Raw genomic sequence first — 12,432 nt, 5'->3', positions numbered from 1 at the left:
ATTAATACAGACCAATGTTGCAAATTAGGATTTTAAGCATAATGTATATGTTATATATAACTAAAGACTGATACTTTATACACTGTATAAATGTGATAGATGTACCACCTCCTTCTGTGTGTGTTACTTTATACACTGTATAAATGTGATAGATGTACCACCTCGCTATGTGTGTGTGTGATACTTTATACACTGTATAAATGTGATAGATGTACCACTTCCCTCTGTGTGTGTTACTTTATACACTGTATAAATGTGATAGATGTACCACCTCGCTATGTGTGTGTGTGATACTTTATATACTGTATAAATGTGATAGATGTACAACCTCACTCTGTGAGTGTGTGTTACTTTATATACTGTATAAATGTGATAGATGTACCACCTCGCCCTGTGAGTGTGTGTGTTACTTTATATACTGTATAAATGTGATAGATGTACTACCTCCCTCTGTGAGTGTGTTACTTTATACACTGTATAAATGTGATAGATGTACCAACTCGCTATGTGTGTGTGTGATACTTTATACACTGTATAAATGTGATAGATGTACAACCTCCCTCTGTGAGTGTGTTACTTTATACACTGTATAAATGTGATAGATGTACTACCTCCCTCTGTGAGTGTGTTACTTTATATACCGTATAAATGTGATAGATGTACTACCTCCCTCTGTGAGTGTGTGTTACTTTATATACTGTATAAATGTGATACATGTACTACCTCCCTCTGTGAGTGTGTGTTACTTTATACACTGTATAAATGTGATAGATGTACTACCTCCCTCTGTGAGTGTGTTACTTTATATACCGTATAAATGTGATAGATGTACTACCTCCCTCTGTGAGTGTGTGTTACTTTATACACTGTATAAATGTGATAGATGTACTACCTCCCTCTGTGAGTGTGTTACTTTATATACCGTATAAATGTGATAGATGTACTACCTCCCTCTGTGAGTGTGTGTTACTTTATATACTGTATAAATGTGATAGATGTACAACCTCCCTCTGGGAGTGTGTGTTACTTTATACACTGTATAAACGTCATAGATGTACTACCTTGCTCTGTTTGAGAGTGTGTGTTACTTTATACACTGTATAAATGTGATAGATGTACCACCTCCCTCTGTGAGTGTGTGTTACTTTATATACTGCATAAATGTGATAGATGTACCACCTCGCTGTGTGTGATACTTTACACACTGTATAAATGTGATAGATGTACCAGCTCTGAGAGTGTGTCTGATACTTTATACACTGTATAAATGTGATAGATGTACCACCTCAATCTGTGTGTGTTACTTTATATACTGTATAAATGTGATAGATGTACTACCTCCCTCTGTGAGTGTGTTACTTTATATACTGTATAAATGTGATAGATGTACCAGCTCTGAGAGTGTGTGTTACTTTATATACTGTATAAATGTGATAGATGTACCACCTCACTCTGTGTGTGTTACTTTATACACTGTATAAATGTGATAGATGTACAACCTCCCTCTGTGAGTGTGTGTTACTTTATATACTGTATAAATGTGATAGATGTACAACCTCCCTTGAGTGTGTGTTACTTTATATACTGTATAAATGTGATAGATGTACCAGCTCTGAGAGTGTGTCTGATACTTTATACACTGTATAAATGTGATAGATGTACCACCTCAATCTTTGTGTGTTACTTTATATACTGTATAAATGTGATAGATGTACTACCTCCCTCTGTGAGTGTGTTACTTTATATACTGTATAAATGTGATAGATGTACCAGCTCTGAGAGTGTGTGTTACTTTATATACTGTATAAATGTGATAGATGTACCACCTCACTCTGTGTGTGTTACTTTATACATTGTATAAATGTGATAGATGTACAACCTCCCTCTGTGAGTGTGTGTTACTTTATATACTGTATAAATGTGATAGATGTACCACCTCACTCTGTGTGTGTTACTTTATACACTGTATAAATGTGATAGATGTACTACCTCCCTCTGTGAGTGTGTTACTTTATATACTGTATAAATGTGATAGATGTACTACCTCCCTCTGTGAGTGTGTTACTTTATACACTGTATAAATGTGATAGATGTACTACCTCCCTCTGTGAGTGTGTTACTTTATACACTGTATAAATGTGATAGATGTACAACCTCCCTCTGTGAGTGTGTGTTACTTTATACACTGTATAAATGTGATAGATGTACAACCTCCCTTGAGTGTGTTACTTTATACACTGTATAAATGTGATAGATGTACCACCTCACTCTGTGAGTGTGTCTGATACTTTATATACTGTATAAATGTGATAGATGTACTACCTCCCTCTGTGAGTGTGTGTTACTTTATATACTGTATAAATGTGATAGATGTACCACCTCCCTCTGTGAGTGTGTTACTTTATATACTGTATAAATGTGATAGATGTACCACCTCCCTCTGTGAGTGTGTGTTACTTTATATACTGTATAAATGTGATAGATGTACAACCTCCCTCTGTGAGTGTGTTACTTTATACACTGTATAAATGTGATAGATGTACTACCTCCCTCTGTGAGTGTGTTACTTTATATACTGTATAAATGTGATAGATGTACCAGCTCTGAGAGTGTGTGTTACTTTATATACTGTATAAATGTGATAGATGTACCACCTCACTCTGTGTGTGTTACTTTATACACTGTATAACTGTGATAGATGTACCACCTCCCTCTGTGAGTGTGTGTTACTTTATATACTGTATAAATGTGATAGATGTACAACCTCCCTTGAGTGTGTGTTACTTTATATACTGTATAAATGTGATAGATGTACCACCTCACTCTGTGAGTGTGTCTGATACTTTATATACTGTATAAATGTGATAGATGTACCACCTCACTCTGTGAGTGTGTGTTACTTTATACACTGTATAAATGTGATAGATGTACAACCTCCCTTGAGTGTGTGTTACTTTATATACTGTATAAATGTGATAGATGTACTACCTCCCTCTGTGAGTGTGTTACTTTATATACTGTATAAATGTGATAGATGTACCACCTCACTCTGTGAGTGTGTCTGATACTTTATATACTGTATAAATGTGATAGATGTACCACCTCACTCTGTGAGTGTGTGTTACTTTATACACTGTATAAATGTGATAGATGTACAACCTCCCTTGAGTGTGTGTTACTTTATATACTGTATAAATGTGATAGATGTACTACCTCCCTCTGTGAGTGTGTGTTACTTTATATACTGTATAAATGTGATAGATGTACTACCTCCCTCTGTGAGTGTGTTACTTTATATACTGTATAAATGTGATAGATGTACTACCTCCCTCTGTGAGTGTGTGTTACTTTATATACTGTATAAATGTGATAGATGTACCACCTCGCTTTGTGAGTGTGTTACTTTATATACTGTATAAATGTGATAGATGTACCACCTCGCTCTGTGAGTGTGTGTTACTTTATACACTGTATAAATGTGATAGATGTACCACCTCCCTCTGTGAGTGTGTGTTACTTTATATACTGTATAAATGTGATAGATGTACTACCTCCCTCTGTGAGTGTGTGTTACTTTATATACTGTATAAATGTGATAGATGTACTACCTCCCTCTGTGAGTGTGTGTTACTTTATATACTGTATAAATGTGATAGATGTACCACCTCGCTTTGTGAGTGTGTTACTTTATATACTGTATAAATGTGATAGATGTACAACCTCCCTCTGTGAGTGTGTGTTACTTTATATACTGTATAAATGTGATAGATGTACCACCTCCCTCTGTGAGTGTGTTACTTTATATACTGTATAAATGTGATAGATGTACCACCTCCCTCTGTGAGTGTGTGTTACTTTATATACTGTATAAATGTGATAGATGTACCACCTCACCCTGTGAGTGTGTGTTACTTTACACACTGTATAAATGTGATAGATGTACCACCTCGCCCTGTGAGTGTGTGTGTTACTTTATATACTGTATAAATGTGATAGATGTACCACCTCGCTCTGTGAGTGTGTGTTACTTTATATACTGTATAAATGTGACAGATGTACCACCTCCCTCTGTGAGTGTGTGTTACTTTATATACTGTATAAATGTGATAGATGTACCACCTCAATCTGTGTGTGTTACTTTATATACTGTATAAATGTGATAGATGTACTACCTCCCTCTGTGAGTGTGTGTTACTTTATATACTGTATAAATGTTATAGATGTACCACCTCGCTCTGTGAGTGTGTGTTACTTTATATACTGTATAAATGTTATAGATGTACCACCTCGCTCTGTGAGTGTGTGTTACTTTATATACTGTATAAATGTTATAGATGTACCACCTCGCTCTGTGAGTGTGTTACTTTATATACTGTATAAATGTGATAGATGTACCACCTCATCCTGTGAGTGTGTGTTACTTTATACATTGTATAAATGTGATAGATGTACCACCTCACCCTGTGAGTGTGTGTTACTTTATACATTGTATAAATGTGATAGATGTACCACCTCATCCTGTGAGTGTGTGTTACTTTATACATTGTATAAATGTGATAGATGTACCTCAACAGCCACCTCACTCTGTCTGAGGGCATCCTGTGCCTGAGCAAGCAGCTGTCTGAAGTTTCCAAGTTCACCATCTTTTTTACCCAGGCTTCGCATCAGATTCTGAATAAGAAATAAAATACTTTATGTGTACAGATCCAAAACTACAAGTAAACAAAACCACAAAAATAAACACTTTCAGATATTAATAAAAATAAAATAAATGTTTTGTTAATAATAAGACTAAGGAGTATTTGGGAACAAACTTTAATTAAATCCATGTTCTACATTAAATTATTTACCAGTATAAAAAGTATTGTTAGCAAGCCATTTCATAAATAAGTAACATTAAACAAATTATGATGGAAAGAAATAAAGAAAGATATCACAGATACGTTCTTCATTCTTAGTTACTCTTGGAATCAAACTTTACATTTTCTATTGGGTGTTGATACCAGACATGTAAAATATCATTCAGACTAAACTAGTTAAACTGACAACAACTTAAGCCCCGCACCCCCCCAAACCAACATGCTGCTTGCTGAACAGTGTTGCTATGACAACACTGCCTGTTGAACAGTGTTGCCATGACAATGTTTCCCAAGACGCTCCTGCCCATGTGAATACCTCCAGCCTCTGTTCGTGGTCGTGCACAGTCTGAGTAAGTTGGCTGATCTTATCGTCTCTGACCGCAAGCTCGTCCCGGCCACGCCCCTCCACCTGGTCACAAGCAAGGTACACACACAAACAGTTAATTCACAGCAAACAAACCGGCACGCCGTTAATACAAACACATGCAAACAAGTCAAAATCAACAACACTTGCAACAAACATATCACATCAAATAAAAATAAATTCTGAGTTTTGTTATCATGAAATATATATATATATATATATATATATATATATATGTTTTAAGAAAAGTTTTTATAAGTGAAATTAATTGTATTTGGGATATTCTCTGCACTTTTATTACATACAATTTGTAAGTATAACATAAACAAGATATTTTGAAAACAAGTATAATGTTAACTGTAAATATAAAGATTCAACCCAAAATGACTAACTGCTAAATTGGTACTGTTCTCTTTTATAAATACAATCTTAATTAAACATGAGATAAATCTATTCAGGTATTTTTCATTACATTTGCTTGTCATTAGTTGTGTTGAAACCCAGTACATATTATTTAAAGAACTGTGCACCCGAGTGGAATTCTAACACATTAATTAACTTGAAACAAACATTCTAAGAATACTGCTAAAGAAATACATGTCCCCTGCCGGTCCCAACAAAGTTTCGTATCTCGTATTATAACTTGATCTGTAACAGTACATGTTAAAGTCATAAACAAAATTTTTGCTGAATATCTCGACTCATTCCAAAAAAATTGTGCAAAAAACTAATTTTTATATCCCCTAAGTTCAAGGGCCATAACTCTGTCAAAAATGGGTAAATCATCATGGAAGTCAAACTTGATCTGTAACAGTACTTGATAAAGCTATACAAAAAATTTCACCTCAATATCTTGAGGCATTGTGGAGAAAAAACATCCTGAAAACTATGTGGGACAGACGGATGGCCAGGTAGGAGATTAATAGTATAATACGTCTTGTAACAACAGTACACCGGCTCGGTGGCATCGTGGTTAGGCCATCGGTTTACAGGCTGGTAGGTACTGGGTTCTGATCCCAGTCGAGGCATGGGATTTTTAATCCAGATACCGACTCCAAACCCTGAGTGAGTGCTCCGCAAGGCTCAATGGGTAGGTGTAAACCACTTGCACCAACCAGTGATCCATAACTGGTTCAACAAAGGCCATGGTTTGTGCTATCCTGCCTGTGGGAAGCGCAAATAAAAGATCCCTTGCTGCTAATTGGAAAGAGTAGCCCATGTAGTGGCGACAGTGGGTTTCCTCTCAAAATCTGTGTGGTCCTTAACCATATGTCTGACGCCATATAACCGTAAATAAAATGTGTTGAGTGCGTCGTTAAATAAAACATTTCTTTCTTTGTAACAACAGTACAGGGGTGAGACGTAGCTCAGTGGTACAGTGCTCGCTCCATACGTCTTGTAACAACAGTACAGGGGCGAGACATAGCTCAGTGGTACAGCGCTCGCTCGATATGTCTTGTAACAACAGTACAGGGGCGAGACGTAGCTCAGTGGTACAGCGCTCGCTCGATACGTCTTGTAACAACAGTACAGGGGCGAGACGTAGCTCAGTGGTACAGCGCTCGCTCGATACGTCTTGTAACAACAGTACAGGGGCGAGACGTAGCTCAGTGGTACAGCGCTCGCTCCATACGTCTTGTAACAACAGTACAGGGGCGAGACGTAGCTCAGTGGTACAGCGCTCGCTCCATACGTTCGCTCGATACGTCTTGTAACAACAGTACAGGGGCGAGACATAGCTCAGTGGTACAGCGCTCGCTCGATACGTCTTGTAACAACAGTACAGGGGCGAGACGTAGCTCAGTGGTACAGCGCTCGCTCCATATGTCTTGTAACAACAGTACAGGGGCGAGACGTAGCTCAGTGGTACAGCGCTCGCTCGATACGTCTTGTAACAACAGTACAGGGGCGAGACGTAGCTCAGTGGTACAGCGCTCGCTCGATACGTCTTGTAACAACAGTACAGGGGCGAGACGTAGCTCAGTGGTACAGCGCTCGCTCGATGCACGGTCGGTCTGGGCCACGGTATGTGCTATCCTGTGTGAGATGGTGCATATAAAAGATCCCTTGCTGCTAATCGGAAAGAGTAGCCCATGAAGTGCCGACAGTGGGTTTCCTCTCTCAATAACTGTGTAGTCCTTAATTGTCTGATGCCATATAACCGTAATTAAATGTGTTGAGTGCGTCATTAAATAAAACATTTCCTGTAACAACAGTACATGCAGTAATAGAACAATACATTTTGTGATTTACATGTGTCACTATTGCCAACAGTGTAACACTGATAGAAAACAAACAAGATTTTTAGACAGATGCTGTTAATAACAAAGTAGTGAGTATCTTCACGTGTATCATGTGACATCCAAAGTTTGAACACTCACAACCCCTAAACTAACTTCATTCGACTGTTGTCTGTCTTTACATTTTTCACTGCATGATTTTGGCAAACGTTAATAATTAAATTTCCTTTTTGTCTATATGCTTTACAGCAACCTGATTGATTGAACGGTGCTTACATCTTTTGCATTCATATCTTGATGAACCGAAAAAACTTGAGCCACCCCTTTTCAGCTACCTCTACTTTTTGTAACTAGCCACATTTTTCAGGCAACTATATTTAGATGTTCTTAAGAAAACACACAATACGACCTTTTTACACAGTAAAATATAAGAGTAGACATAGACATTGGAGAAAACAACTACTAACGAAAATTACACTCTGTGACCAAAGACAATGTAGGAAAGTTCATGTCAGAATCTACAGCTGCCAGCAAAAACTAAACGTTTCTCTTTGTTGTGTAAATGTTTGGCAATTTGATATTTGCAGTCAATTCTTAATTGGGTCCTAAATAAATAATAAATTGAATTTGAAATTACGTTTTTTCAAGTTATTAAACTTTGTTTAAAAAATAAGATAAAGGATTCTATGAAGATTTATCCTGCAATCACTGTTCATATTGGCAAGAAGGATAAGCCATTGTTATTTAGGGGCAAATTTGGAATGCTTAGTGTAGGTATTTTGTAACACACTTTGCAGTGCTTAGGTAAAATAGCACTGGCTATCAGTTATCAAGGACAAACACAAACAGTAATTAGTGAACTTTAATGTCATCAATGCACACAGAGCAGCTTCAGGTAAATATTCATACTGTCCAAACTTTGGATCAAACTGTGTCAAGTTAAGGTACAACACTGTGCTCAAATTAGGGGATAACCGTAATGTTTTCCAATTTGTGGATATAGCTCAGTGGTTTTACCGTCATAAATTTAGTTTACTGGCAGCATGATAGCGGAGCCAATAAAACAGGAAATAATCAACAGTAAAACCACCAACCTACATCCGCAAATTGGAAAACACAGTAGGGTATATCCTTTATTCTAATTTCAACTGTTTTTCTGAAACAAACCATCTGAATAACTGGCAATAATACCCTTACACAGTAATGATGAATGACCTTCACATTGTCAAAATACAGATACAGATGTTGAATTATAGACTTTAAACTGCTTTTGAGAAGTGACATTTACATGTTTCAAAAATTTAATATGACACTTCAGCAAGTATATATGTATAATACACAAATATTCTGTCTAAATATATTCCTTGGAATGTCTTGCTGAACTGCTGTAAAGATCACTAAAAGCTATAATAACTATTCTAACCTCCATTAAAATAGCAGCATTTTACTGATGAATGACACGTTAATAAACAAATGAACATGTATGACACTGTAACACATGATGTATTTCAACTTGGAAATCTGCATATTGTAACATCTAAAATTTCAGTAAACATCCATTCAGATTCATTCCTACACATGTTGAATTAGAATTTAAATTAGTCAAATAATGTCAATTTAATTTGCAATACTTAAACTTGGGGATATTTAGCAGAACGTAGCTGAAATATGAAAGAAAGTTCTAATGGTAAATTATTTAAATAACAACATATGGTGAAGACAAAATGGGTACTGAATGTTGCTTTACACAATATCTCTAAACCGGACACCCATGGGACCAATTAAAAAAGTCTGGTTTTAAGGGGTTTCCGGTTTAGAGAGGTTCTATTCTGTATTAATATTTAAAAAGGGACTGTAAAAAAACGTCCTGTTTTGAAAGAATATTGGTTTACATAGTGTCCAGTTTTGGAAGGTTTCACTGTATATATACATACATATTTGGTTTTCTTCAGTAATCAAAAAACATTTCTCAGTTATAATTTAACAAACAACGAACACAAAATGTCAGCCAAAAATAATAAATTAAAGGGTTATGACGATAAATCAAACTCACTTTGTCACTCGACTGATATTATTTAGGAATAACTATTTTAATCATGGATATAACATGAGCTGATAAACCTTGTCTCTAAATAACATAATCAGTTGTCACAATCCTTCGGTTTAACAAATGCCATTTACCTTTTAGTATATTCAGACAGGGGTCGAAATACTGCCAGCCCAACTGCTTTTTGCTGGGCAACATCATCACAGCCTGGGAGATAAATTTCCCTGCCCTCCTATTGGACAGGCAATCATTTTGCATTTATACTGAGTTTATGATCATGTTTGGTTCAGTATATTCTGATTCGGTCCAACAACTAACCACTAACCCACTGGCTTGGACAGACAGCCAAAAAGCTGAGGTGTGCCCCTAGAACAGTGTACTTAACTGGATATAAGAATAAAAGTAAGTAAAATGAATGAAATGATTCGGTCCGATAGAATTTCAGCCTATTTCGACCCGTTTATCAACAATTACGTGTTATCTGCTCAAACATTGAAGTTGAATTTATGATAGCTACTTTGTATGTTTTTCAAGAGATGCAACAACCGGTTGTAATAAAAGACAACAAGCATGCGTTAAACAAGGCACGGCAACTGAAGTGGAGACGTGTCTCCGAGTTGCGTTCATAAAGTAACTCTACCTCGTGTTTCTCAACATTCAGCTTGTGAACGTCCTCCCTCAACCTGTCTGCTTCACCCTGCACTTCCTTCAGCTTTTCATTCACTTCATCATTCTAGAAAGAAAAAGTTAAAAGTAGCAAGAATTTTACATTCTATATATATATTTTTTTTTAAAGAAATTCCACAAAAGTCTTCTATCCGACAAACTGATCCGGTATTACTCATAGCTGCACCTATGCATGTCATTTCTCGTTCCAGGCAGTGCACCAAGATTGATATATCAAAGCCTGTGGTTTGCTACTAATGGGAAAATGTAGCGAGTGATAAAGGGCATCTCACAGACACAAGTATAGTATTCCTTATCTTATGAGAGTATTAAAGGCATACTGTCACGGATTTAAGACCTTATTTCTCTAAAAATGGATAATAAATAAAAATTACCTTTATTGTTGGAAACCAAATCTAGCTATCGCCTCACCGTAACTGAACCATGATGGAGTGAAATCCATGTCAACCCTGTCGGCAATTTTAGTTTTTGAATTATGGACCATTGCCATAATTAATTTTTTTTATTTTATAAAATATCATTAATAAATGGAGTATGGTGGTTATGAAGATGGTTGAATAAAGTACATTTAGGGACAAATCAAATTATTTTTGTTCAGGTAATACTTTGTTAGACTTAAATAGGTCAGTATGCCAATATGTCTTTAAAGGGCATCTCACAGACACAAGTATAGTATTCATTGTCTTATGAGAGTGATAAAGGACATCTCACAGACACAAGTATAGTATTCATTGTCTTATGAGAGTGATAAAGGACATCTCACAGACACAAGTATAGTATTCATTGTCTTATGAGAGTGATAAAGGACATCCACAGACACAAGTATAGTATTCATTGTCTTATGAGAGTGATAAAGGACATCTCACAGACACAAGTATAGTATTCATTGTCTTATGAGAGTGATAAAGGACATCTTACAGACACAAGTTAGTATTCATTGTCTTATGAGAGTGATAAAGGGCATCTCACAGACACAAGTATAGTATTCATTGTCTTATGAGAGTGATAAAGGACATCTCACAGACACAAGTATAGTATTCATTGTCTTATGAGAGTGATAAAGGACATCTCACAGACACAAGTATAGTATTCATTGTCTTATGAGAGTGATAAAGGACATCCACAGACACAAGTATAGTATTCATTGTCTTATGAGAGTGATAAAGGACATCTCACAGACACAAGTATAGTATTCATTGTCTTATGAGAGTGATAAAGGACATCTCACAGACACAAGTATAGTATTCATTGTCTTATGAGAGTGATAAAGGACATCTCACAGACACAAGTATAGTATTCATTGTCTTATGAGAGTGATAAAGGACATCTCACAGACACAAGTATAGTATTCATTCATCTTATGAGAGTGATAAAGGACATCTCACAGACACAAGTATAGTATTCATTGTCTTATGAGAGTGATAAAGGACATCTCACAGACACAAGTATAGTATTCATTGTCTTATGAGAGTGATAAAGGACATCTCACAGACACAAGTATAGTATTCATTGTCTTATGAGAGTGATAAAGGACATCTCACAGACACAAGTATAGTATTCATTGTCTTATGAGAGTGATAAAGGACATCTCACAGACACAAGTATAGTATTCATTGTCTTATGAGAGTGATAAAGGACATCTCACAGACACAAGTATAGTATTCATTGTCTTATGAGAGTGATAAAGGACATCTCACAGACACAAGTATAGTATTCATTGTCTTATGAGAGTGATAAAGGACATCTCACAGACACAAGTATAGTATTCATTGTCTTATGAGAGTGATAAAGGACATCTCACAGACACAAGTATAGTATTCATTGTCTTATGAGAGTGATAAAGGACATCTCACAGACACAAGTATAGTATTCATTGTCTTATGAGAGTGATAAAGGACATCTCACAGACACAAGTATAGTATTCATTGTCTTATGAGAGTGATAAAGGACATCCACAGACACAAGTATAGTATTCATTGTCTTATGAGAGTGATAAAGGACATCTCACAGACACAAGTATAGTATTCATTATCTTATGAGAGTGATAAAGGACATCTCACAGACACAAGTATAGTATTCATTGTCTTATGAGAGTGATAAAGGACATCTCACAGACACAAGTATAGTATTCATTGTCTTATGAGAGTGATAAAGGACATCTCACAGACACAAGTATAGTATTCATTGTCTTATGAGAGTGATAAAGGACATCTCACAGACACAAGTATAGTATTC

General features: G+C 36.1%; 1 protein-coding gene across 1 annotated transcript in view; it reads right to left on the bottom strand.

Moving 5' to 3' along the window:
* LOC121384750 (interaptin-like) overlaps positions 1–12,432 on the bottom strand; it is a 59,805-nt gene that overhangs the window by 42,528 nt on the left and 4,845 nt on the right. Inside the window, exons 3-5 of the mRNA XM_041515290.1 lie at positions 10,151–10,243; positions 5,176–5,268; positions 4,567–4,671 (exon numbers count right to left, since the gene is read on the bottom strand). Coding sequence (XP_041371224.1) covers positions 4,567–4,671; positions 5,176–5,268; positions 10,151–10,243 — 291 coding nt within the window. The remainder of the gene's footprint in view (positions 1–4,566; positions 4,672–5,175; positions 5,269–10,150; positions 10,244–12,432) is intronic.

The sequence above is a fragment of the Gigantopelta aegis genome, chromosome 10 (assembly GCF_016097555.1).
Source record: "Gigantopelta aegis isolate Gae_Host chromosome 10, Gae_host_genome, whole genome shotgun sequence".
In the NCBI taxonomy this organism is placed as follows: Eukaryota; Metazoa; Mollusca; class Gastropoda; order Neomphalida; family Peltospiridae; genus Gigantopelta; species Gigantopelta aegis.
The sequence above is the reverse complement of the archived record's forward strand: the minus strand, read 5'-3'. Positions and strand labels throughout refer to the sequence as shown.